General features: G+C 41.7%; 1 protein-coding gene and 2 long non-coding RNA genes across 9 annotated transcripts in view; 2 read left to right on the top strand and 1 right to left on the bottom strand.

Annotated features, from left to right (window-relative positions):
- The window catches only part of prr12b (proline rich 12b), a 70,698-nt gene that overhangs the window by 15,188 nt on the left and 27,854 nt on the right, over positions 1–27,656 (bottom strand). For 4 of the 6 annotated variants that reach the window (XR_013908740.1, XM_026166200.2, XM_080300642.1 and 1 more), the window contains 8 exons: positions 22,993–27,401; positions 22,679–22,891; positions 17,655–18,468; positions 13,952–14,553; positions 13,744–13,860; positions 13,349–13,482; positions 12,292–13,094; positions 12,064–12,183 (listed from right to left, as the gene is read on the bottom strand). Coding sequence is in view for 4 of the 6 variants with exons in the window: in XM_026166200.2 (XP_026021985.2) it covers positions 12,064–12,183; positions 12,292–13,094; positions 13,349–13,482; positions 13,744–13,860; positions 13,952–14,553; positions 17,655–18,468; positions 22,679–22,891; positions 22,993–27,401 (7,212 nt within the window). In the remaining 2 variants the exon portion in view is untranslated. Of the gene's footprint in view, positions 1–1,952; positions 2,044–12,063; positions 12,213–12,291; positions 13,095–13,348; positions 13,483–13,743; positions 13,861–13,951; positions 14,554–17,654; positions 18,469–22,678; positions 22,892–22,992; positions 27,402–27,656 lie in introns of those variants that run through there. The other 2 variants (XR_013908742.1, XM_080300644.1) reach the window with 2 other exon arrangements.
- LOC145428447 (uncharacterized) lies at positions 65–2,313 on the top strand. 2 transcript variants are annotated; one of them, XR_013908745.1, is made up of 3 exons: positions 65–702; positions 1,344–1,407; positions 1,816–2,313. It is a non-coding gene; the product is annotated as an uncharacterized LOC145428447 (long non-coding RNA). The 2 variants fall into 2 exon arrangements; XR_013908744.1 differs by having other exon boundaries at positions 65–1,407.
- LOC145428448 (uncharacterized) lies at positions 20,945–21,390 on the top strand. Its single transcript, XR_013908746.1, has 2 exons — positions 20,945–21,128; positions 21,214–21,390. It is a non-coding gene; the product is annotated as an uncharacterized LOC145428448 (long non-coding RNA).

The raw sequence follows: 27,656 nt of genomic DNA, 5'->3' as shown, positions 1-27,656 counted from the left end.
ATGACGGGTTATTGTTTGTTTTACTCTATCCCTCATTTCAGTTATGCACTGTAAAATATAATATTGTGTTTAATTAAAAATATCAAGTAGACTGAGCTCAATTTTTATCAATTTGTTATTAGAACTCAGTTTAAACTCCTAGGACCTGCGTCCACATATGTGGACATCACATTTTCGGTTGTCTAGACCAAAATACTACATTTTGCTCTACAAGGGCCTGATCCACTTACGAGGACATTATACTGCCACTGTTCTATCGAAATTTTAAACAAATATCCTCATATGTCAATCTCATTTTTCTCAGGAACAAAAATTAGGTAAAAAAAAAAATCTGGTAATTCTTTGTTTTTACATTCATCAGGTGCCAATCAGCCCAAATAGCAAAGAAAGCATGCTGTGGAAGAGTTCGGGTCTTAGGAGGTTAAGTAAGTTACCAGTACTTTTTATTCAAAAAGCTGATAAACTAAGTTTATTTGAGTTGTCTTAAATTAGGAAAACTAAGTAAGCAGGAAATGTTGCTTCTCAGTGAGGAAGAATAAAACGATATGGTTTGAAAATGCCATGTCGTCCCTCACACAGCTCAGTCCACATGTTCATGATGCCTGCTTTTTTTCTGGAATATGTTGAGCAAACCTGGAGAAGCTTCAGCTCAAGAGATCATTATTGTCATTGCTGTGATTCTTTACGTGATACTCTGACTTGGTGAGTAAATGTTTACTCTTATTCAAACTGTTTTTGTGGCTTCTCTCAGTTTAGCACCAGGTTTATGAACTTGCTAGCTAACTGGTGTTAGCCTAGCATTGCTGCTGCCTCTGGGCTCATGTTACTTAAAAATTAACCCCACAGCTTTAAAAATGTTATATGAAAAGCTCTCTGTGAAATTTTCTGTTGACTGTTTGAAACAGAAACGTGAGCAGCTACTTGATAAGATAGGGTGACCATATTTTTTTAATGGTGAAATTAAAAAATGTGATATAGGCTTTTACAAGTCAACAGGGGCAAAAAAATAACATAAAAACCTCTGGAATTAAATAATGGTACAGAAATAAGGCCTCATCTGTATAAGAAAGATTACCAGTACCGGGACGGTACGAGGGAAAGTTTTTTGCAGTTTGTCTGCAAAGCTGCAGTTGTGCTTTGGCATCTTTTAAACACCACTAGGCACTGCTGCATGCTGTCTCTCCCGTCTGTGAGCACAGAACAACAACTCACAAAGCAGCAGCTCAGGGATGGAGTCACACATATGGGTCCTCTGTAGGAAAAGCCGGACATTTTCATTCATCTTGAAAATCCCCCTGAATGCCCCAGACAGAACATGATCTTTTCCTGTCTTCTCTTATTAGACTTGAGATATGACTGCACTATGCTGTTGCTGACGACCCCAGTAAATTCTACAAGACATGCTGTGTAAGTAAATACAAACACTGAGAGTTTGGTCTGCATTTATTCAAAGATCATATCCCATAGACTTAGTTTAGAGGGACCACACTGTCTGCACTGTATATAGTGAAGTCTGCAAGTTTTTGAACAGTGCAATTTGTTTTGTGCCCAAATTATTTTCCAGATCATCAGAATGAAAGTTATTGGCCATGTTTGCAGAGCCCTTTTTAAAAATATGCTTTCATAACATTAATGTGTGTGGGGTGGTGGTCACGGCTATCCAGACTGACAGGTGGGACACTGAATGCCAGCTCTCCGGTGGGGACGGAGCCTGAGGTTGTCTAAATTGGGGTCTATTCTATAGTAAATGAAGAAAAAATGTTTTAAGAAAGCAAATATGTTGGTGTTCTAAAAAATATGTTTGTTTGCTTGCAGGACACCAGGAGAGATGAGTCCTCCGTCAAAGATTGTCAGTGAAGATGGTCGCCTGCAGGTTCAAGCTCATTGCATCTCCAACCCACATCCACTGCCACTGTACTGAAGGGAAGTTAAAGACTTTCTTCTGCACCTACATTTGGATCACCTCGATCCATGATAGTCATTCAGGCAGTGATGCCTGGACTGGAAACAAGCCATCCTTAAAATATTAGAATATACCAGCTCCTGTGTTGGAATGAAAAACAAATGTGTTGTTTAAACTACAGACAATAAATACATTTTATATTGATTATATCAGTAAGGTAACTTTCAAAACAAAGTTGTGGTAGGCCTAAACTTAGTTTCAGAATAATTAAATCTGAGACTTTGTTTCATTGTAAGATTATAACAATGATGGTAATATAACTGTTTGTTGTTCAGCAGAACAGTGTCCAGCATGCTGGCTCATATACCTTTTTACATTTGAAAATAAAAGTTGGGCTGATTTTAACACCATCACAAGAAGTGATGTTAAATGTTAATTATTCTTTTGAATCATACTTGCATTCAGCGTTATATTAATATAAGTGTTGTACTAGAGATGTCAAATATGATAAAACATAATGCAGGGCTCTAGAGTGCGACCAATTTGTTCGCAAATGCGACCAAATTTTTCAATGGTGCGACTAAAAAAAACCCTAGGTCACACCGGTGCGACCAACTGTTTGAGTAAAAAAAGAAAAGTCTCCATGTGGTCAACAACAGACACACATTATGCCTCTATCGTGATCTAAACCAATCAGAGATAGTCAGGAGCGGGACCTCTCTGATTGGCTGTGGTCCTGTTGAAAGTGCAGGTGGATAGAGAGAGGTGGGTAGCTTAAATAAAGCAGTAAAGCTCAAAAACTATTTCAACAACCACCAAACAGTAAATGAGAGCAGGTAAACGGATTCCACACAAAGACGTAAACACAGAGCGGACCTGACGCATCAGAGTCAGTGAGCTGTCGGCTTTCTCACCCGACGGCCCGTACACGGACACGCCGTCGGGGCTGAAAGCCGACAGCTCACTGATTCTGATGCGTCGGCGGGTCCGTGGTTTGTGTTTACGCCTTTTTTTGTGCTGGATTCTGAGCTGCAGGTTTTATCTCTCTCCAACCAAAATTCACTGAACCAGCAGCAAAACAAGATCCAAACTACAATTCACATTTGATAAATGTCGTCAGGAATTCCCTCCGACTTTTGCTGTTTTGCTTCCACCACAATAAAAATCACACTTCATGCACAGCTCTCTCTCTCTCTGTACTTCAAGAACAGTTTCCCGTCTCAAATCTCAATTTTTGCATTATTCATTCACTTATTACCCTACCAGTCTACCGTCGTTTACAGCACAGTCTGCTGCTGTCTTTCTTTTTTCTTTTTTTTTTAGCTTAAATGACAGACAAGAATATACTGAAGAAATGTATACTTTTTAAAATTGTGCAAAATTGCAGAATATTTTTAGGGTTATCTGCTACAAAAAGGCAAGCCAGTAAAATCTGCTTCATGTTTTTCTGTTTATCCTCAGTTACTTTGACACAAAGGCCTCTGCTGTGATGCTCACACCTCTGATAAAGTCTCACATGTATAAGTACTGATAAATGATCAGAAGCAAAATTGAATCAAACCGGGACCTTGTGAATCGGAATCAGATGGATTATAGAAATCAGTGATGATACCAAGCCCTAGTGAGTAGCCTAGGCCTGACAGAATGGATGTAGCTGTGGGTAATGAGAAAAGATGAAAAGAACGATTGATAACTTTTTTGTTAAGTTAAGGCCTGATCCGTCAGAAATTCATAGCCAGCTCTGATACAGAGCCATCAATCTCTGAGCGCTGAAAAAGCAGCAGTGTATCCAGAAAACACAATATATGCTGCGATAAATGCACTGCTCAAGAGTCCCCTCTAACACTGCCTTTCTGTGGCAGGCAGCAGCAAACAGGTCGTCAGAGGAGGTCAAGATGATGATTAAGTTTAGCATTGTCTCGCTCTGCGGTAGAGTATCACTTCCTGATCTGCCATGGCTGACGGCCTGGGGGTCAAGGTCCACCGAAACACAGCATTCCACCCGCAAGCTAATGGGATGTGCGAGCGGTTTCACCGGTCACTCAAGGCCACACTCCGGCTTCCTTAACAGGTGACGACTGGGTCGACCGTCTTCCTTGGGTTTTGCTGGGATTGCGTAGTGCGGTTAACGAAGACCTCGGGGAATTCTTAACTGAGACATTTTGGACTTTGGCAGGAGGTTGTCTCTGTTGACAGACTTAAGCCAGCACATGTTCTGCAAGATGATCAGGTGGTCCCGGCCCAGGCCCCTCTCCACGGCCGCCCACCTGCCACCGGGCTGATGGATTCTGCCTTTTCCCCTAGGAGCGCCCCACAACCAATGGAGCCCGAGTTGTCTGCAGCTTTTTCTGACCGCCAGTGCCAGCCTTGCTCCCGGGCTGGGTTTCCCTCAGCCAGTTCCCCACCCCCCCGGTTCAGCCGTTCAGGCCGTTTGCTTAAAGGGACTAGTTCTGCTGGTTGTTAGGGCATGTGTGGTGGACCACTAGAGGGCTCCACTCACACCCAGTGTTGAGGAAGTGTGTGTTGCTGTGTTTTGTGGCGCGATGTGTTCAGTTGATGTTGGAGAGGAATAAAGAAGGAGTGAGAATTAAGAGCTCTGTGTCGTATATGCTTACCTCCACAACATGACTTAATAATTGATCAACAAATCGATTTACTCTGCCTTACAGAAACCTGGTTGCAGCAGGATGATTATGTTAGTTTAAATGAATCAACACCCCCGAGTCATTCTAACTACCAGAAACCTCGAAGCACAGGCCGGGGGGGAGGTGTGGCAGCAATTTTTCACACCAGCCTATTAATTAACCAAAGACCCAGACAGACTTTTAATTCATTTGAAAGCCTGATGCTTAGCCTCGTCCACCCCAGCTGTGAAAATCAGAAACCAGTCTTACTTGTTATCATCTATCGTCCACCTGGGCCTTACACAGAGTTTCTGTCTGATTTCTCAGACTTTTTATCTGATTTAGTTCTGAGCTCAGATAAAATAATTATTGTGGGTGATTTTAACATCCATGTAGATGCTAAAAATGACAGCCTCAACATGGCATTTAATCTGTTATTAGACTCAATTGGCTTCTCTCAAAATGTAAAAGAACCCACCCACCACTTTAATCACACTCTAGATCTTGTTTTAACATATGGCATAGAAACTGAACATTTAACAGTGTTTCCTGAAAACCCTCTCCTGTCTGATCATTTCCTGATAACATTTACATTTACAATAATTGATTACACAGCGGTGGAGAGTAGACTTTATCACAGTAGATGTCTTTCTGAAAGCGCTGTAACTAAGTTTAAGAATATAATCCACCCACTGTTATCATCTTCAATGCCCTGTACCAACACAGAGCAGAGCAGCTATCTGAACGCTACTCCAACAGAGGTCAATTATCTTGTTAATAATTTCACCTCCTCACTACGTACGACTCTGGACACTGTAGCTCCTGTGAAAGCAGATGACTCGTAAGCTGGAGAGGATCATCAATTTAGCCTGGAGAAATAGTTTGTTGCGTTATAAGAAAGCCCTCCACAAAGCAAGAACATCTTACTATTCATCACTGATTGAAGAAAATAAGAACAACCCCAGGTTTCTCTTCAGCTCTGTAGCCAGGCTGACAAACAGTCAGAGCTCTGTTGAGCCAACCATCCCTTTAACGTTAACTAGTAATGACTTCATGAACTTCTTCACAAATAACATTTTAATCATTAGAGAAAAAAATTACCAGTAATCATCCCACAGATGTAATATTATCTACAGCTACTCTTAGTACCATTGATGTTAAGTTAGACTCTTTTTCTCCAATTGATCTTTCTGAGTTTTGGAATGGTTAAAAAGCTATGTAGGGAATAGGCAACAATATGTACAATCAGAATCAGAATCAGAATCAGAAACTTTATTGTCATTGTCATGAGAACAACGAAAATAAATGAATATAAATCTAATTTGATGGATATAGCTTGTGGAGTACCTCAAGGTTCAGTACTGGGTCCAAAAATGTTTATTATGTACTTAAATGATATCTGCAGAGTATCGGAGATTTTAAAGTTTGTAATATTTGCAGATGTTCAGGTGTGGAGTTGCCACAGGTTTTGGGGATGATCACACAGGAATTAACGATATTAAAGAAGTGGTTTGATATAAATAAATTATCATTGAATCTAGATAAAACCAAATTTATGTTGTTTGGAAACCAAAAGAAAAACATCCAAGTAGAAATATGTGTTGACAATGTATATTTAGAAAGAGTAAATGAAATAAAATTTCTTGGGGTGATCATTGACCACAAGCTCTGTTGGAAGCCACACATTACTTATGTTCGGGGGAAATTGGCACGGGGCATTGCCGTCCTGGGGAAAGCAAAGCATATGTTGGATCAGAAAGCACTGCACATTTTATACTGTGCTTTACTACTGCCATATATGAGCTACTGTGTAGAGGTCTGGGGAAACACATACAAAAGTAACACACAAACAATAACTATAATACAGAAAAGGGCCATTAGATTAATAAATAATGTAGGGTACAGGGACCATACAAATGCACTCTTTGTCAAAATGCAAGCTATTAAATTCCAAGACTTGGTGAAGCTTAAAACAGCACAAATAATGTATAAAGTAAGAAATAAATTGCTTCCCAAAGAAATCTGTAAATTGTTCATAGAAAGAGAAGGTGGGTATAACTTAAGAGGGAAATGGAATTTAAAAATACAAAGTGCTAGAACAACTTTAAGAACTATGTCAATCTCAATTGCAGGAGTTAAATTATGGAACAGTCTAACAGAAGAAATAAAAGACAGTCAAAACATAAAACAGTTTAAAGTAAAATATAAAAACCTAATTTTAAATAAGTATAAGAATGAAGAAAACGGGGTTAACCCAGGACGGTAATGTTGCTGGTAATGGTGTTGCGGTTCTTTTTTGTTTTTTTGTTTTGTTTTGGTTTGTTGTTTTTCCATAACTTGTGTATCTGCAAATATACACATTCTGTATTTTTCATATGAAAGAAACTATACTGTGGTGGGGCTTGCTAATTTCTTGTTTTTGATTTATGTATGTTATGTTTTGTTTTACTTCATATGTTTCATATGTTGTTTGTTTAATTTAAGACAAAAAAAAATTAAATGAATGAGAGGTAAAACTTGAGGGGGTAGGGACAAATAAGTAAATACTTCAGCCTACTCCTTTTCAAACAAATAATGGAATGATATTTTGTAATGATTGTGAAGGCACATGTTTGAAATGTTTGAAATAAAAATGAACTGAACTGAACTGAACTGAACTGAGTTAACTTCAATAATTACTTCCTCCAAACCATCAACATGTCTTTTAGACCCCATTCCTACAAAACTGCTCAAAGAAGTCCTGCCATTAATTAATTCTTCGATCTTAAATATGATCAACCTATCTCTAATGATCGGCTATGTACCACAGGCCTTCAAGCTAGCTGTAGTTAAACCTTTACTCAAAAAGCATCTCTAGACCCAGCAGTCTTAGCTAATTATAGGCCAATCTCCAACCTTCCTTTATATCAAACATCCTTGAAAGAGTAGTTGTCAAACAGCTAACAGATCATCTGCAGAGGTTTATTTGAAGAGTTTCAGTCAGGTTTCAGAGCTCATCACAGCACAGAAACAGCTTTAGTGAAGGTTACAAATGATCTTCTTATGGCCTCTGACAGTGGACTCATCTCTGTGCTTGTCCTGCTAGACCTCAGTGCAGCGTTCGATACTGTCGACCATAATATCCTATTAGAGCGATTAGAACATGCTGTAGGTATTACAGGTACTGTGCTGCAGTGGTTTGTATCATATCTATCTAATAGACTCCAGTTTGTGCATGGAAATGGAGAGTCCTCTTCACACACTGAGGTTAATTATGGAGTTCCACAGGGTTCAGTGCTAGGACCAATTCTGTTTACATTATACATGCTTCCCTTAGGCAGCATCATTAGAAGACATAGCATACATTTTCACTGCTATGCAGATGACACCCAGCTCTATCTGTCCATGAAGCCAGATAACACACACCAATGAGTTAAAGTGCAGGAATGTCTTAAAGACATAAAGACCTGGATGGCCGCTAACTTTCTGCTTCTTAACTCAGATCAAACTGAGGTTATTGTACTCGGCCCTGAAAATCTTAGAAATATGGTATCCAGGGGCGGATCTAGAAGGGTGGCATGGGGTAGCAAGTACCACCCTAAAATGATCCCTTGCCACCCCAGTTTTGCATATGACAGTGTTGTTTATTAAAATAAGATAGCATTAAGAGTTTGAGCGTAGTTACTGTCAACAGTGAATATAAATACTAAAACTGAATATATTGGATAGTGTCTCCCCCTCCACCATTAACAAATGGTTCAGCCCATAGCAGGACCGGCTTTTTTCTTATTTTCAGTAGCAAGCGATGCTTATGATTGTGCCAGAGCACATTCTGAACAACACCATGGGAATTTCGCTTTTTACACAGGTGGGTGGATGTTACACTCTGGAAATGGAAGGAAGGTGAGTGTTATTAACCCTCTGTGGTCCACAGACACGCTGCACCTCCAAATCACATGACTGATGTAAGCTGATACAGCAACAAGCTGCAGCCACGCTGAGTCTCTGTTTCAGCCACATTGAAAATTCAGACTTCAAAGTTTTTAAATTTTAATTACAGGCCAGTAAATCCAGAGTTATGATCATATATATAAGCCACACTTTTTTCTAAATACTGTCGTCACGTTTTTGTGTGGGTGTGTTTTAAGCGTTTTCTAAGGACAGCGCGAAAACAGTAAAGAAAGAAAAAAAGCCACCTCTTTCCTATCGGTGGAAAAATGCACCATGTCGACCAATTAAAAAAAAACAGTCAACACGTAGGATTTGGTTGTTTAGGAAGAGGGAAAAGGACGGTAACGGCAGTGAGAGAGAGCGAGCGAGTGAGAGAGAGAGAGTTTAGATGTGGGAGATTTGTGACATTTAGTGTGGAGTGTTTACTTAGTGTTTTGTGTTGTTGTTCTGTTGTGTATTCGTTTTGTTTTGTGTGTCAGTGAGGGCACTAATGAATGTCACAGAGGCACATTTGTAAGCACTGTCACTAAGTAGAAAACCAGTGATACACCTGCTGTTGTCAGGCCTGCAGGTTTGTCCCTGTGCTCTTCTGTCTGTTGGTGGACAAACTTGTTTTTTTACTGGCACACATCATTTGTAGGGCATCTTATTGCAACACCTGATTGTTCTCTTATTTTAATTTTCGTAATATGTTTAAATGGTTGTAGAAAATGAAAGAAACGGCAGGTGTATTGGCTGCATTTTTAGATAAATAGTTGTTTATGTTTACAAAATGTACATTTTATATTTGCATTTCAAGTTATAAAAATTTACTGTTTTTTTTTTTTTTTTACAGTAAAAAAATACTAGTAGGATTTTAAGTTCTTTGTGTGGTTTCAGATCAGTAACACTAATGCAGTATGTCAGTGAAAAAACAACTAAATTCAGTTGAGCTGAAAAGATACCAAACAAGGCAACGGGGGAAAAAATAAAATGAAACAATCTGAGGGTGAAATACAAACGTAAACTCAAAAGGAGTCAAAAGTGGCCGGTTGTATTTCAGACCTCAGAGGGTTAATCCAACAAATCATGAAAAATTAGGTTTAAATTTTTGTTCATGACAGTGCAGATTTCTGACATTTTGTGTAATTTAAGCTGTAACAATGTGATTGTTTTCTAACAGTGTGAAACATAAGTTAGACTTGTGTTTGTAAATGAACCGCCCCATGTTGTGTAGCTTTCTGGATTTTATAATTGTTGTGCTAAATATTTATTTATTATACAGGCTATACAGTACATAACATCAAAACTCACATGTTTTATGTAACTAAAGTGTGTAATTATGTGGGCTACAGACAATAATTAAGTTCTAGACTATATTTATATGAAAAACGTGTATACTTACTGCATTTGAATTATTCTAACCATATGTAACCACCTGCATATGTGTTTGGAAAAAAAAAGGCTTCGATTTTGCCACCCCATTTGATTTCTTTGCCACCCTCATGCCACCCTAAGAAAATTTCTCTAGATCCGCCCCTGATGGTATCTAAGCAGATTCTTACTCTGGATGGCATTACCTTGGCCTCCAGTAACGCTGTGAGGAACCTTGGAGTCATTTTTGACCAGGACATGTCCTTCAATGCACATATTAAACAAATATGTAAGACTGCGTTCTTCCATTTGCGCAACATCTCTAAAGTTAGAAATATCCTGTCTCAGAGTGACGCTGAAAAACTAGTTCATGCATTTATTACTTCCAGGCTGGACGACTGTAATTCATTATTATCAGGAAGTCCTAAAAACTCCCTGAAAAGCCTTCAGCTGATCCAAAATGCTGCAGCAAGAGTCCTGACAGGGACTAGAAAGAGAGAGCAGATTTCTCCTGTTTTGGCTTCCTGTTAAATCCAGAATTCAAAATCTTGCTCCTCACATACAAGGTCTTAAATAATCAGGCCCCATCTTATCTTAATGACCTTGTAGTACCATATCACCCTATTAGAGCACTTCGCTCTCGCTCTGCAGGCCTACTTGTTGTTCCTAGAGTATTTAAAAGTAGAATGGGAGGCAGAGCCTTCAGTTTTCAGGCCCCTCTTCTGTGGAACCAGCTTCCAGTTTGGATTCAGGAGACAGACACTATCTCTACTTTAAAGATTAGGCTTCAAACTTTCCTTTTTGCTAAAGCATATAGTTAGGGCTGGACCAGGTGACCCTGAATCCTCCCTTAGTTATGCTGCAATAGACATAGGCTGCCGGGGGATTCCCATGATGCACTGAGTTTCTCCTTTCTAGTCTTGTTAGATTGTTAGTTAATCATTTACAAATGAATATTGTCTGTATGGACAGCAATTTTGCCCCCTTAAAAGTGCACATGTGAAACTGGTTTTAAGCGATGCTGTTGAAACATTTGGGTGCGCCTAACTTTTGTGCTGGTGCACCTAAGAAAAAAAGTTAGGCGCACCAGTGCAACTGTGGCAAAAAGTTAGTCTAGAGCCCTGTAATGTGATTTTTTTTTAAGTAAGTTACCACAAATTGTTATTTAATTTAGTTGAACTTGAAATGTTTGTCAGTGGGTAAACAATTAGTACTGCACAGTCAGAAACATCAAGTTATTCTTAGTACTGCATACTTGCAATGAATGAGTGGTCCTAACAGTCATAAGTAAGCTTTACTTAGTGTTTTTAAGGCAACGAGTTTGCATAGTTTTTTTGATTTCTGGGAACTAATTAGATTTTACAGGGTGATGCTGCCCTGTGTTCCCCATGCCTTGTTAAGTTTTCACATGTTAGTGTATCCATTCTTTCTTACTTCCTGTTTTATCAGTTAGTCTTGAGTGCACTGTCTTGTTGCAGCTCTGCTCCCCAGGTGATTCATCTCTGCTCCAGTCACCCTTCTGTATATTTATAGTTGCTGTCTTTCTCTTAGTCTTTGTCACATATTGTCAGCCCTGTGTTTTATGCTTTTTTTCCACCTTCTGTAGTTTCTCCAGGCTCTTGGATTTAGTTGCCCTTTTAATTGTTTTCCTTGGACTGTTCTGCACATACAACTTATAGGTACTCTTTAAGATTTATTTGAATTAATTTGATTGGGGATTGGTTAATTGGTAACTCTAAATTGCCCATAGGTGCAAATGTGAGTGTGAATGGTTGTCTGTCTCTATGTGTTAGCGCTGCAACAGACTGGCAACCTGTCCAAGGTGTACCCCGCCTCTTGCCCTAAGACAGCTGGGATAGGCTCCAACCCCAACCCCACCCCCGCGACCCTGACAAGGATAAGTGGAAGAGAATGGATGGGTGGATGGGTGGACAACACCGAAGAGAATGGGTCAACGTTCTTCTGTCAATAATATAGCAACTCCATCTACTTAGTTCAACGACTGTTTTTGCCATCAAATGCAAAATGAGCTAATATATTTCACCAAATACTAAAATGGCTCAGTTTAAACATTTGATTTGTGTTGAAATGCTGAATAAAAATGTGAAATTTCCAAATACTGCATTCTGTTTTTCTTTGCATATTACAAAAATTCTTGGAATCATACAGACAGACATGCATGCATTCTCCATTTTCTTGGAGAATGCTTTTCTCTGACTTAAGACTACAGTGTAGTTTGAACTGAGTGCTCACCATCTGTGTCCTCTAGGGCTTGAATCATATCAGGGTCAAGTGCTGTGCTGACCAACATCTCCACATAGCTCCTGAACATGTCCCTCATGGCTCGACTGTTCACTCCACCCCGCGCAGGCCCTAAAACACAAAACCAGCTGCACAGAGGCCTGGACACAGTAATCGTTGGTTGAAGGCAATGGGTTAAAAATAAATGTGTGCATCATATGCACTCAAAGAACAGCTGACCTTCATCATCACTGAGTAAGGAGTAGTCGGACTCAGATGAAGAGGACAGCACCGCCTTCAACCATTTCTTCCTTTTCTTGGGTGGAGGCTCAGCCTTGTCCTTTGAAGTCTTGGCTCTTCCCTGAAATGCCATCTTTATGTCTCCTCGGTTCTTCTCTTCTTTTGATGCCATTGTATAATCTCTGTTGACTTGCTCCATGTTCTCCTTTCTTTCTTTTTCCTGAGCTTTCTCCTTTTCTTTCGGCTCACCATCTGTCTCCATGTCCCTCTGCTGTCTGTCCTTCTGGTCTCTGTGCCTCTCTCCCCATTCCCTCTCCCTAAGTTTTTGTTCTCTCTCTCTCTCCTGTTTCTCCTTTTCTATCCTCTCCCTCTCTTTTTGTTCTCTCAGTGATCTTTCCTTTTCTTTCCATCCTCTCTCTTGGTTCATCCTTTCCCTCTGCTCCCTATCCTGTTTTTCCTTTTTCCTTTGCTGCCTCTCTTTAAGTTCCCTTTCTTTTTTCTCCTTCTCCCTTCTTTCACTCTCACTTTCCATTTTCACATCTCTGTGACCCCTCTCATTTTGTTCTCCACCATCTTTTTCTTTCTTGTGCCTCTCTTCTTCTTGTTCTTTGCGATCTCTCTCCTCCTTCCTTTCTCTTTCCTTATGTTCCGTTTCTACTTTTTTCCTTGTTTCTCTCTCTCTTCTTTCTCTTTCTCTCTGCTCCATTAGCTCTCTTTCATTCCGTCTCTCCTTGTGTCGACTATCTATTGGAGGTTGGCTCTGATTGTGAATGGTCAGCAGCTGTTTAGGTAGAGGCTGGCGTCTGTCAGTCAGTAGACATGAGGAGAGACACTAACTTAATTGGTGTTTGTCTTAAGCACAGGCACATGAAACATAGATTAATTAAAATGTTGAAATTAGTCACTGAATTGTTTTTGTGTGGTACAGTCTATGTGTGTTGAGAGTTCATCAACAAGTTTTATGGGAGGGGGGAGTTTGGGCCTGGTAATCCAGGGTAACCTTGATGCAGGCCAGTTCTGGTTACACTTTCCACTCAGTGTCTTTCTCTCGCCTTACCTCAGAGTCAGGCCAGCTCTGTGCCATGGCTTTCGTGAACACACTCTGACGTAATCTTTTTTGTTGACATTCTCCAAGAACTTCACATATAAACGCTGGTAGTGCACTTTGGCATCACCAAAGTAACCCAAATACTGAGAGAACAGACAACAATTAATATGTCATAAAGAGATATATTTGTAAAAATTCTAATGTTGCAAAGAATATAATGATCCATTCTACAGAAAACTGCTTTAATGTTACGTTTTAATAGGCTGAGAAGAGAAAAACGTCAAGCATCAAAGAGACTGGCTCTGGGAACAATACCAGGTCTGTGTTGAACTGTTTTGAACCCAGAGCTGTCCACCAACAGTTTATGTCCTTAAACATAAACTACGTCTTTTTGAAAAACTCACGTTACTTGTTGCACAGAACTGCCTTTGACCATCTTTGATCTCTGGGCTGAATTTCTGGAGCAAAGCTTTTTGCACCCTCCAGATAGGTGGAGGCTCTCGGCCTGTCTGCAAGGCCATCTAGTGATACAGACAGACAGTCAGCATATATTATGGCTGGTAAGTTATCTATTCAGAACACATACTTCCTGAGGCCTGTGGCATGACTCACCTTAAGAGTACCAATGTCCTCAGTTCGCACCACAAACTCATCCCGCTCACGGAAGATTCCCTCACCTCCACTCTCACTGTCTTCTTCTTCACTCTCCCCAGCGATGGCAGCATCAGCCTGCTTCTTTGCCAGGTGAAGGGAGGTAAGACGCTGGGATTGTGGGGCCTCCTCTGGCGTTGGAGGTGATGGTGGGTGAGAGGACAATGAAGAGGGTGAGGAGGATAAAGTGGAAAAGTAAGGCAACCCAGCTTCAGGTTCCTGATCCTGATCAGAGGATGATGGGGGAGGTGTGGTGGATGGGGGCGGGGTCGATTGGCCGAAGGGAAGGTTGAACAGCGGTGACGATGGGATGACTGGTGGCGAGGTGGAGGGGGGTGGGGAGGTGGCTGCAGTTGAAGCCTGCTGGTAGGAGGATTGCTGCATATGCTGATCAGAAGAAAGATCACTTAGACTGACTTCTTCCTCATTCTGTTGGACTGGTGGTGGAGAAGGTACAGAGATTGACGGGGGAGGGAGAGGCGATGGTGATGAGTATGTGAGCGGTGAGGAGGAGATGAATGATGATGGAGGTGCAGGAGCAGGCACACGTCCTGATGGTGAATCTGAAAGAAAAGGCACAGGGTGAGTTTATAATATTACTTGAAAAGACTTCGGGCATACCGGGCATTTGCTCGGTGGCCCGGTGACTTTTTTTTTTCTTTGTAACGGCATAAACAATGAAAGGTGGTGGATTGGCCAGATGCTGGTCGGTGTGTAAAAATAACTCAGTTGTTTGGTGGTGGCTGTGGCGGTGCTCAATAATAATAATAATGATGATGGATTGCATTTATATAGCGCTTTTCGGGGCCCTCAAAGCACTGTACAAATGCCACTATTCATTCACTCTCACATTCACACACTGGTAGAAGCAGCTACAGTTGTAGCCACAGCTGCCCTGGGGCAGACTGACAGAAGCGAGGCTGCCATATCAGATTCACTTCCTCAGATTCAGTAACATTAGCAAGTGGTGGAGGCCAGCAGGTGGATGAGAGAAAGGGGAGGCAGGAGGACAGACCCGAGGTGGCCAAGATGTCAGGTGAACTGAACTTCAGGTAAGAAGTTATGACCTGCAGTCTATCAGGTTCAGATATAAACCAAGTTTAGGTGGAGTTTATTTTTGTTGTGCTGAGTTTTTACAGTCAGTTACAATAACTCGTACTGTGTGCTAGCTAGCATGATGGAGTTTCTATACAGCTGGGTGGTGCTATGATGTTACTGATAGTGAACTTTATTTAATTCATAAGGTTAGTTAGTAGAGTTGCCAACCGTCCTGTAAAAAGACGGAATCGTCTCGTATTCAGAGAAAATATTACGCGTTTCGTGTTGAGGTGAAAAGGAACACAGTTTGTCCCAGACTTCAGCTACAATGAAAAAGACACAAAGCTGGAGTTATTCTGTGTCTTTGCTGCACAGCTGCCTCTTCTTCTCTCATTCTCTCCCCCTCCCTCTCCTGTTTCTACTTCAATCATGAAACTGATCAATGATCAGCTGATCGTCTCTCTTGTTTGTTTATCGCCCACTTTGCGCCAGAAAGAGGAAACCAGCGGTTGTCGCGCTAAACAACAGCAGCACGTTTAAGCTTGATCAGCTGTTGTTAGAATTTATTTAATATTAATTTCTAGTATCAGCTGATGTTTGCTGGAGCCACAGCTGTAAAGCTGCTGGTCATGATATCGGTTTAGATATCTGGTGAGAGGGAAACATGAGGATGAAACCAGGAGATGTCCTTACTGAATCATCAGAGCTGAGCAGGTGATGGAGAAACAGGTTTACCTTTTAGGTCACATGAATGAGTTGAAGTTATGAACTGTTTCTGAGAGACAAATAACACCAGGATCCTTTTCTAAGCAGCTGACAGCTGGTAACTGTGCAGGGGCGGGTCTAGCAAAGTGTTGCCAGGGGGGCAGGTAGGGCATTGACAGGGAGAGGGGGCACAAAGAAATACTTTTCTTTCTTATTCTCATTTAAAATGTCTCGCTTTTATTAAATAATTATCTAAATCTTACAACCAAAGTTTTTATCTGATGTAAAATGTATAGAAATCATACATATAACATCGAAGCAGCTGGAATCCACAGCTGTGCGTGTTCATGGAGCTGCATGTTCACCTGCTGGACGTCACTACCTGACAAGTTTAACTGTCTTCAGAACATTGCAGAGGCCTTATTGACAGTGTTTGGCTCTACATGTCTGTGTGAGCAGATTCTCTCATATGAGTCCTCAGGTAGCCTCTGAATGCTGAACACTGGGAGACCTGTGTCTCTGAGTGGGAGACCAGAGATCACATTAACATATGTCTCTGTATTAACAAACATGCCATATTGGCCCAGTTTATTATTCTTATCATTGTTGTGAGGAGACCATAAATAGCATTTACATTTTCTGTTGTACAGTTCATTTGCTGTTATGGATAAAAAGTGTCTTTTTCTTTGTTTCAAAATAGCTGATAACTATTCGCTGACAGCTGCCAACATCTGTCAACAAATATAATTCTATAAAGTTGTTCTATATAGTGTGTAACTGTTAATACAGAGCGTTATTACATTTATTGCTAATGCAATCATATGGCACACTGACTTCTGAGGAAATTTTAAATGGCACTCATTATCAGAAAGATTGCCGACCCCGGATCTAGAGAATTTTGTCGTGTCCAAATTCATGGGCTGCATCCTCCTGAGGACCCGGCCTTCGCGGTCTATGTGGGCCGGGTCCTCAGAAGGTCGGGTAGACCGGAAGCCTTCAGATTAGCGTCACCGCTGTCTCGGTGGACTTTAATAAGCTCAGCCGTCTGCTCCTTGCTATCTAAAATATAACAGGACACTGGAGTAAACTATCGACCATCTCACACTTCTGTTTCAGTTTTCTGTGTGACGTTTATTCAGCTGTGTGAAAACTATAACTTTAGTCTCAGCCAAACGGATTTACTCAGGAACAAATAAAACACGAAAAAGCCAAAAAATAACATTTTAGGTTATATAAGTGACTTACGTTTAACCTCAGTAGTGAAAGACCGCGGTGATCTGAAAATGATGTGCAGGGAGTGTGCCATTCTCGGCAGCTGTAGTGACCCTCGACCTCCTGGTCAGCTATCGAGCTGGTGGGTAGCAGACGTCTCCGAAAACGTCGGAGCACTTTTGCAAATATGTGATGTCTTGATAAACCGAGCAGATATTTGGAGTTTACACGGCTACATGCTCGCCTGAAAATATCTTTAAAGTTTATTTTGTGACCCAGAAAGAATAATAAGAGTAATTTTAAAACTTAGTAGCGGCCGCCATTGTTGAAAACTGGAATTGGCTGAGCAGTGCTATGAATTCTGGGATATGGTGGGCCACGAAGGACACACCCGACCCATCCTTCAAATTCGGGGAAAAGGAGGACACATTAGTCGGCTGTATTTGGAAGAGTCTATGAATTTGGACGGCCTTGTGACATAATTGGTCTACAAATGCGGCCTCAGGAGGATGCAGCCCATGAATTTGGACACGACACATTTTTAGAAATTTGACAGTGGAGACAATGTTTTAACAGCGAGACACTAACATCTACATCCAAGCTGAAGTTACACATGTGTTAAATGGAGGCCATCTCACAGATGAGCACCACAGAACGTAACTACAAACTGAAGCTGTTAAAGAGGAAATAAGAGGACAAATATAAATACCATCATGGCCCTCCATAATCTGCGTGTCAGTTGCTGTATCCTCCCTCTCCTGCTTTTCCGCTGGTCCCTGCAACATATTGTGTGAATGCCTGATGTTTTCTTCTTTGCTTGCCATCTCCTCGCCTTCCTCCTTCTTGCTGTTTTCTTCTTCTCTTTCATACTGAGATCCTACCCCCTCCATGTCCGACAGTGTGGAAATCATTTTTTGTTCCTCACGTGTGTTTTGTTTACTTTGTGTGTTATGCTGAGTGTGTGCAAGTGCCCCATCTTTTATGCTCTCCATACTAGGAATGAGGGGAGAATTGGTCTTGAGAGGCGGGCTGAGCGACGGCTCCTGTGGCGTGGGTGGAGAAAGCATGGGTTGTGCTTTGACTACTGCAGAAGCCACTGCAGCAGCCAGTGAGTGTGGAGTGTCATAGAGGGCAGAGATTGCAGATGAGATGCTCTTCTGCAAGTCCTGGTTCTTATTTACTGAATCCTCCTCATCAGAGGAGAAAGAGGGGAGAGTCTCCAGGTTTCTTTTCAGTTCATCATCCAGAGGTTTGCAGGGACTTTGGCAGCTACTGAGGGTTAGGTCTGGCCCTTCACCCGGGCTGCCATCGCTGAACTGTCCTGGAGGCTGCTGGGGAGAAGTTGGTGGTAGGGGAGGAGATGGTGAGGATAAGCATTTAATTCCTCCCCTCATAGAGGAACAGGTTTCTTGGTTGCCTCCATCATGTCTTGGTTCAAGGGCTGGCTGTACTTTACCTGTCTTCAGAAAATCCAAAAAAGAGGCCATGAAGCTTGGTTTGAAGTCCAAGACCTTCTCGTCAATCTGTAAAAAAGCAGAAGCTAATAACTGATGGTGTTATGACATAATAATTGCCAGCATTCACTTAGAAAGACTACAGTGGACATCTATTCAAAGGCTGTTTTCTTGTATTTGTGTCAGTGTGGATGGTATACTTGCACATAAACCACTACTTTGGACACTGATGTGTCCCTCCATACACATCAGTTGTTCACCTAAGTGGCTGCATTTTCAACTTGAGAGATTCTGCAGGTCTGATTCTGCAGATCTTTGCTCCCCACTGCTGTCAGACTCCAGAACAAAGACTTTGCAGATGACCAAACACACACATCCACACATGTGAAATACAGTGCAATTTTACTTTTTTCTGACAACCTACTATTTAATTCAGTTGTATATAGTGTTTAATGCAGTTGTTTAAAATGTTTAATGCAGTTGTATATAGTATCCTATTCTTATTATCTTATCCAATTCCATTATTTTTCTTAATTTTTGCTACTGTAACTTTGCACTGTCCACTTTCTGCTGTGACACAACAAATTTCCCACGTGTGGGACTAATAAAGGTTATCTTATCTTATTTTAAGGTAAATGACAGATTTGTAATTTGATCCATAAAGTCCAAACCCTCCAAGTTTGCTATGATGTCATAAAACAGAGTATTTTGTGTCAAAGTTTACTTTCATGGGCAGAGCTGCGTAGGCCTCAGTGAGTGACTTTTACACAATATGCCCTTCAGCAAACAGTGAACCCACTCTGCAACTTCATATGCTTATCAAATATCTAGAAGAACATTTTACAAGCTAAGCTGTTGCAGGTGTGGCATCCCATTACTGTAGCACACTGCACTCTTTCGAACAATTCATTCTTTCACAACTGAAACAAACTGGCCAGGTAACTGACAACAGCTGAATTCAAATCATTGTATTGACCCGATACGTTTGTCCATGTATTGCGTATATAGCTCATAGCAAATAAAGAGACACCCTTTGTGCTGAATTTTTTACATGTGGACTAAACAACAATCTAACTTTTCCATTATAATAAAGTTTGTAAGAGCTGTGAAGGAGTTTTCCACTTTAGCAGTAAATACAGATCTTGGTAGTACAGCTTAACAGCCAGCAGATGGCACTAAGGTCTTGTGCTGAAAAATGCAGTAACTGGCAACAGCTGCCTTGGTGGCAGGCATCGCTCTCCTCTTCGTTTTGTAAGCCAGAAAAAGCTGGCTGTCAATCAGCCTCATCCACTTTCTTTCCAAATTATACAAATTAAAATAGAGTTGATGTTGTTGTTCTTTTGTTCCACTGCAGACTCTACCAGGGATCAGTGCCACATTATTTCACAGGTATTGTCTAAATGCCTATAACTACCTGATTTATGAAGAAATGCTTCTTCCAGAGGCTTGAATTTGAATAGATGACATATGAATTATATATGAAGCTCCTGGCTTTCCTCATTTATGCAATGGACTAAAGGAACTTACTGAATTTGAGAGTTTCTGCATAGCAGTCCAGGCTTCAGGATTCAGTGAATTGTCAGTTTCTTTCTTCCAACCATCCACCACCAGCTGTTTTACAGTTAAAACCGTAATGACAAGGGTAAATAAATATATAACAAAGGATAGGTCAAACCATTACAGAGAAAGGTTAAACTTGATACCCAGTTTAGCTATAATGAGTATTGTTATTGAACCAATACTTATTGTCTCAGGAAATTAAACACGAGAAAAACAGCAATGTTTTTGCTGTACTGTCCTGCAACGTCGTTGTCTTTCACCCATTTTGAAGGTGGAGTCCTACAGACGCCAAGTCGGCACTTTAACACTTAGTCTGTTTTTTTACTTGCAGTGCAAACAACATTTACTAAATAATAAGAGTGTTGCTTAAATGTGCAATTACTTTCATTTTGGGGGAGATTTCAGGCGTCCCTTATACTGAGAATATTGATTGTACATACAGAGCATCTTCCCGTTGCCATGGCAACTAGCTTTCGTTTCACTCTAGCATGAAACTCAAAGTTGAAACTGCCATGTAAAATCAGTCAGCTTCCACTCATGGTGACAGTTGTTTCTCCCACACATTCACAGACAACACTGAAACCTCAGCACAAATGATATTACATGACTACAAGGATAAATCTGTTTCTGCTCATTGTTTATTCTGAACTTCACTTTATAACATGGCTCATAACTGAAGGTCTCATTCCCCCATCTTAAAGTAGTTTTTAATGTGTTTTTAAAAAAAACATTTTTAATGTAGGCCATTTAATTTACCTGCAAAGACTTACTAATGGGCATACTAGAATAAAGAGTTACAATTCCAGTTTTTATATGAATGTCACGGACCCGGCTCTGGAGGACTCGGGGGTCCGTGACCAGTTTTGACTGTTGTTATTGTTGTTAGTATTATTATTATTTGGTGATGTGTGTTTTCTCCACAATGCTGTGTTAGTCTGTGTCCCACTCGTATGTATAGGCAGGGTGTGGGTGTATACGTGTATATGTCTGCGGGTGTGGCTGGAGGATGGAGCACAGCCACCTGCAGGCCTGATAGGTGTGGCCCTGCGAAGGACTGGCCACACCTGAAGTTCCTGCCACACCTGTTGGTGATCAGGGCTCGTCGGGGGAGCTACTTAGGAGAGTGTTGGAGCTCCCACCGGCGCGGGATCATTGAGTTATCGTACCAAGTTAGTGTGTCAGCATATGTCTGTGTTGTTCGTATATGCCCGCCGAGGGTTAGTGTTGACGGCTGCCTCTATGGTTTCCCTGCAGGAGGAAGAGTGGTCCAGAAAGGCAGCACGCACGGGGTGTGCGGAAACACAACAGCGGGGAGCACGAGCACGAGCACAGACGTCGGAGGGAAGCACGCACACGGGGTTCAAGGGAGCAACGGGGAGTTATTGTGTTTACAGTTTTTCACTGTGAATAAAGAGCACTGTTTGCATCGCAGAGTCTGCGTTTTGGGTCCTCCTTTCCCCACATCCCCACGGTCTGCCAGCCAGACCGTGACAATGAATGAAGAAAGAAATTATACTGTCAGTAATTATAAGTAGTGTTTGATTTCCATGCATTTTAGCAGAATAATGAGCAACATTGTTGAGAAGAGCCAGAGAATTTTCTCCCTCAGATTCATTTTCATGACAAAAAGAAACAAAGAAGAAAAGAATGGGTATAAAAAAGAAAAGCAAAGAAGCAGACAATAACATAAATGTACAAATAAAGAGAAATATAAATAAAAGTACTGTTTATTATTATGTTAATCAGTTTTGTTTTTTTATTTAAATAAAAAAATTCTTCTATTGAAGTCTTTCTTCATTCACAAACGTTCGGTTTTTGTAGTTTTCTTATGGTGCTTTTGAAAGTTGAAGTTGAACAATATTTATTTAAAAAATTAATTTTGCTCTATTGTTCTCACTCTCTCTGTCTCTCATTAGACAGGCAAAGGCCTTCATCACATTTTTATATATAAAACATATATGTTGTATTATAAAAGGATAGTGGAATAGTCAAACAGCCGTCAGCACACAAAGAAAATGAATATTAAATAAAGCTGTGAAAACATTAAATGACTCAATAACAAATTGATATATAAAAATGTACACACATAAGGTCGTTTGTATCTACAAATACAGCATATTTACAGTGTAAGATGGAGAAAGTTAGACACTAATTAAAATTACTTACAGTGTTATGAATGTCTCATTTCTGTAAAACACCTCAAAGTTACCCACTACTTCATTTCTTTAAAAATATTGTTACCTGCTTATTCTACTAAACCTATCAGTAAGTATTTATGGACCAATTAAACGACAAAAAAATCACAAAAGGTTCATACTGGTTATGTGATTATTTTTTTAAAGCAGAGGATGGCAGATTTTATTCTCCCTATGTCTCTGAGCTCTTTTTTTTAAACTATTTTCTTGTTCACTAAAACAAAATCCACTCTTCAGATAATTATGTTTTCACTTAAACAGTAATTTCTTTTGTTTACAGAATTAGTCATCTGGCTTTCCCATAAAAAAAAAGTCCCCCCATTCTTAAAATATAATCTGACTCAGGGGAGAAAACTTTCACCTCCGGCCTGCCTCGCACTGCGAACTTCCATTCAAATTTGCAGAATGACACCTTTAGACATCTGTTTCCAAAATGTTATAGTGTAGCAGATAAAATACACTTTTATCAGACATTTCTATTGCAGCTTTTATGAGAAGCCTCTTTTCTTCTTAGTTTTCTTTACCTCCTTAGCTCTCTGCTGATGTATCATCATCTCGTCTTTTGTCTGATTCCCCTCATTTCTGTTGTAGTCAACAGTGGTAGTGGGACCAGGACTCAAGCCCAGAGATGGTGCCGACCCCACCGATCCCTCAGAGAGAACAGGCTCACTGCTGGATAGCGAGTCTGTCCTCAACAAGGACTCTGGTGGAGACATAGTGGCAAGGGGCAGTTTGATCTGAGAAAAAGATAGGTTATTAAGAAGAATCCAAGCTAAGACAGGTTTTACCCTGCTTAGGATCATGATTCCAGATTTACATACCAGATTTTCTGCATTACCTTAAAAGTTCTGACTGGATCTTGCTGTGGCTGGTGAGATGTATGCTGTTGTTGCTGATGATGCAGTTGAGGGTGGGGACAGGAAACATGTTCTTGCTGGTGATGGTGGTGATGTTGTTGGAGCTGCTGATGGAGATCCGCCTGCTGCCTGTGATGTTGCTGTTGATGATGTTGGCTGCACTGTTGCTGTTGGTACTGTTGCTGGTGATTATATGAAAGGGTTTGTGTTTTGTTCATATCCCGATGCATTTGCACTTTTCCTTCTTCCCGTCTGCCTCGCCCTCGACCTCGGCTACGCCCCCTCCTATTTTCTCCAGCCGCAGAGCCCATCAGGCACCTACAGTAAGGAGGTTCTGGAAGAGGACGTATACGTGGGCGACCTCGTGGCCGAGGAGGTCCTTCACGTTTTGGTTTAGTTGGTTTCCTGCCCCTTTTCTTAGGACCATCGTGAGGGGGGGGTTGCGAAGGGTGTCCAAGAGAAGAGTAGCTGGAGGGGTGGCAAAAGGCCATATCACCTATTTGTGGGCTTAGTCCACTTATTCCAGAAACCCCACCAGGTTTTCTACAACTGGACACCAAGTCAGGCAGCAAGTCAGGAAGCCGGCGATTGTTAAGGCGAATATCTGCTGGAACATCAGCTTTATCTTCGTCGTCCCCAAATTCATACTCCTGCGCATAGTTTTTCTTTGTTTGAGGTTGTGGCTCACGTCGCTGTTTAAGCAAGTGAAATGAGCTGGTCCTCAGCAGTTTTTTGGGCCGAGAGGAACAGAAGATAGGAGAGGTTACACCAGTGCTGTTGGAATTTTCATCCACTCCCACAGTTGCTATCATCTTGTTGACTAAGCTATCCTCTTGAACTGCTGAATTCAATCCCATAATGGGAGTTTGGGATTGGATGAGGCCAAGCTGGTCAGTATTCACAGTGGAAGGAAGCTCATGAGTCTTCAGACAGTCATGGTCTAAGTGCAGATCACCATTTCCTGTTCTTGAAAGTCTTTGGCAGTACTGTCCAAATCCTTGATTGCTTTGATGACCAACCATATTATAGCCCTCTGCAGCATCTCCTGATTTTAAAGCCTCCATATCCTCTTGTGTCGGTCCGTGACCCTGGCTGAGGTTTTCTTGAGCACTGTGTCCTGCCCCCGCACAGCTTGATTTGTATTCAGATGAACAAAACAGATCCTCCATCTCAGGAAAAACACAGTCTGGAAAGCAGATTGAGGTCAAAGGTGCACATTGCTGCAGTTGAGCTTGAGTCTGTCCTACTTTATCTGTCTGGCTTACTGTCTCAAATTGATGCTGTTTGAGCTGCTCTAACTGTGAGTGTGAGAGTTGTGTTTCAGGATCTGTGACCTGGGATTGCTGTTGTTGGGGTGTTGCTAAATGTATTGTCATCTGTTGCAAGTGTGAATGAGTTATCTGAGTGGTAACAGACAGTTGATGATGAGTGTGCTGAGTGTGTTGCAGAGCATGGGTGTGGGGGTGGGTCTGAGGTTGGTTGAGATGGCTCAAGTGTGAAGGGGTGTATAAGTCCAAATCTTGTTCAGAAAGGAAGTCATGAAGATCCGATTTTGTTTGTTGAGGATGCTGGTGGGTGTTAAGTCTGTGCTGTTGTGTATGTCTGTCTCCTCTATCTCTTTCCTGTCCTGTCACAGTCATATCAGCTCCACTTCTGTCCAGAGATTTTCCACTGTCTGTACCATTGGCCTGAGAAAGTGATTGATCTAGCATCTGTAGTGGAGATACTGAACTCTGACTGGCTCGTGTTTGATATGTTGGATGGGTTCCACTGTAGTGGGTATCTAGACTCTGTGAGGACCGGTTCTGTACATGGGATTCCAACCCAGCAGACCCTGCTCTTCTAACTGAACCCATCATAGCTTGCTGGTGTTGCTGCTGTTGGTGGTGGTGCTTCTGTTGCTGCTGTGGGGCTTGTTGGGAATCCAGCTTGTTTTGGATAGTGTGAGAAGGGACAGACTGTAACATGTGAGTTTGCTTGGGATGGTCTGGTGACATATTCATCAGAGTGACAGAGACATGGCTTTGTCGAGTTTGCTGTACATCTGGTGCATAGTAGGCATTGTCATTTGCATCTGAAGGCTTCTTAATCTCTATATGAGAATGGCTTTGTGGGAGGGAATTACGATGACTATGCTGAGAATGTTGAGAGTGATGTGTATGCTGAGTGTGCAGAGAGTGCTGGGAGATTTGAGAGTGCTGAGTGTAGTGCTGAGAGTGTGTGGACACATGTGAAGTGCTATGAGGATGCTGGGAGTTTGGGTGCTGTATGTAGGGATCACCTCTTCCATAATGGACCGCAGAACCCATTAACTCATTTTGCTGATGATGCGAGTGGATGGCATGAGAATGAGAATCAGATATTCTTCGCACCCCTGAAGTATTTGACTTTGACATGATCGTGTCTGACCTGGCCTGCTGTTTCTTCTGTGATATTTCTAATGGTCTGTCTAAGCTCACTGTATCATTAATTGCCATTCCAAGACCAGAATTGCTGGTAATGTTATTGGTACAAATGACACTCTGAAGCTGGTAGAGCTCTTCTGATGTCTTGTTAAGATCGTGTGTCATTCCCTTGCTCTCCCCATGAAGGATTGGTTGAGACAGTTGCTCAGAATGTGGGTGATGTTGGGAAAAATGGGAATTTGAGCTTTGGGGACGTAGTAAGTGGTGGATAAGGAAATCTTCACTGTTTCCTTCGTCTTGGGATTCCTCAGCCCCCAGCATGTTTGTGGCCTCTGTTTTGGTGTTCGGGGGTGTTGACTGGTACAACTGGTTCCGAGCTTGTCGGTTATCAGGGAAACCTTGTGGTGAGGACATAAAAGTAGGAGCTGGGATCGAAGAAAAGTATTTATTTGCCCCTGAGCCTCCAGGGGACTGTACAGGTCGAGCAGCTACAGGAGAGTGCAATCCTGAATAACTGATAGTAGAATTGGTTGAAGGTGATGTACTAGACTCAGTCAGGTGATAGGCGCTACTGCCTTCATTACCAGCAGCCCCGTTCCCAGTTACCGCAGAGCCTACTACACTGTGAATACCAGGTCCACTCCCAGCTGATCCACTCCCATATTCAGTGGATGGAGTGTGTGGTTTTCTGAGAGATGTTGAGACAAAACTTGAGTCTTGAGCAATTATCTCTGCAGAGAAGGAGCGTTCACCAGAGCCTACACCCATGAAGTCTTTCCCCCCACTGCTCCTTGCTCCAGTGCTCAAATCCCGGACATGGGGTGAGTTGAAGCCATCATAATGCACATTCATGTGTGTAGATGGTGGCAGGTTGGGGGAATACGACTGAATGTGTTTCTGGGGAGGGGTCTGGTTTGGCAAGCTCGTGCTAGGTTTGGTCACAGATTGAGAGCCATAGGTGGACAGATATTGACTGGCTGCTGCTTGTTGTACAAGGGATGATGACACCACTGGGAGAAGAGGTGGTACTAGTGCTGACTGAGGTGTGGGTTGCTGAAGAGAGGGAGCAGACAGAGAAATAGTTCTGGTCTTTGAGCTAGAAGAGGATAAGGAGGTGGTGGAGGAGGTTGGTGGTGGAGTTTGTGGGGTATAGGAAGAAGACGAATAGTTACTTGTGGAGCAGGAACTTTTGGCACCTTTAGTAGTAGCTGAAGAGGAGGAGGGAGTTGAGGAGCTGGATAATGATGAGGTATAGGCTGTTTGGATGACAGGTTGATATATCTGGGATTCCATCTGTGGTGAGGTCTTGGGGTCAGAGGATAGGCTCAGTTTCCCCAGTGGACTGCAGGACACACCAGAATGCTGATAATGGCTGACTAGCTGGTGGTAGCCAGATGAACCACCAGAGCTGGCATAGGATTGTGATTGTAGGGTTGTGGTGTGGGCTGAAGATGAGCGAGGGTAATGCTTGATCACACTATCATGGCGGGAAATTGCTGTCTGTGGAAGTGGCTGAGGTTCAGGAAGAACTGCAGGTGGCAGGGCTGCCATCGATGAGGACATCGATGAGGACATCGAAGCATTATATAGTTGAGAGGATGAGTTATGAAGCTGAGAGGGCAACAGATTAAAGTGGGGAGGGGACAGGTGGCAATTGGAGGAAGTGGAAGGGTCTTGGGTCTGGGGAGTTGCAGATTCCTGGGAGCCCCGGAAGGCAGTGCTCTGGGAAGACAGCAAGTGATCAAAGCCCAAGCTGGACTGAGAGGATCTTTTGATATGTACCAAGGGATCATGTGGGGATATCAAGCCGTTAGAAGTTCGGCTAAATGTAGTTGTATCCTGCAGGGATAATGAGGGAGTGAATGATCGTCCAGAAAAAATGCTAGGATTCTGGTATGCAGAAAGGGCTGAGGAGGAGGGAAAGGAGCTTGAACCTGGAAGTGCCCCTGAAATAAAGAGGTCCGTTGGGGCCGGTGTATGCATGGCTACAGGACACAATATTACATAGAAAGTGTTGGTCAGTCTAAGTCATTGAAAAAATGAACTTCTTTCAAAAGTTCATTTTTGAAAAATTGTCATTTGTTTTACTTTTATTTTGAGACTACAGAAATTTTACTTTTTGCTTATAGAATCAGAGAAAATACTTTTAGGACTGAAATTTGACTTCGTTTTATTTTAAGTTTAAGAACTGGGACTGACAATAGTTTGTTTTTATTTTTTTTTTAATGTTGTTCCTACAA

The sequence above is a fragment of the Astatotilapia calliptera genome, chromosome 4 (genome assembly GCF_964374335.1).
Source record: "Astatotilapia calliptera chromosome 4, fAstCal68.1, whole genome shotgun sequence".
In the NCBI taxonomy this organism is placed as follows: Eukaryota; Metazoa; Chordata; class Actinopteri; order Cichliformes; family Cichlidae; genus Astatotilapia; species Astatotilapia calliptera.
The sequence above is the reverse complement of the archived record's forward strand: the minus strand, read 5'-3'. Positions and strand labels throughout refer to the sequence as shown.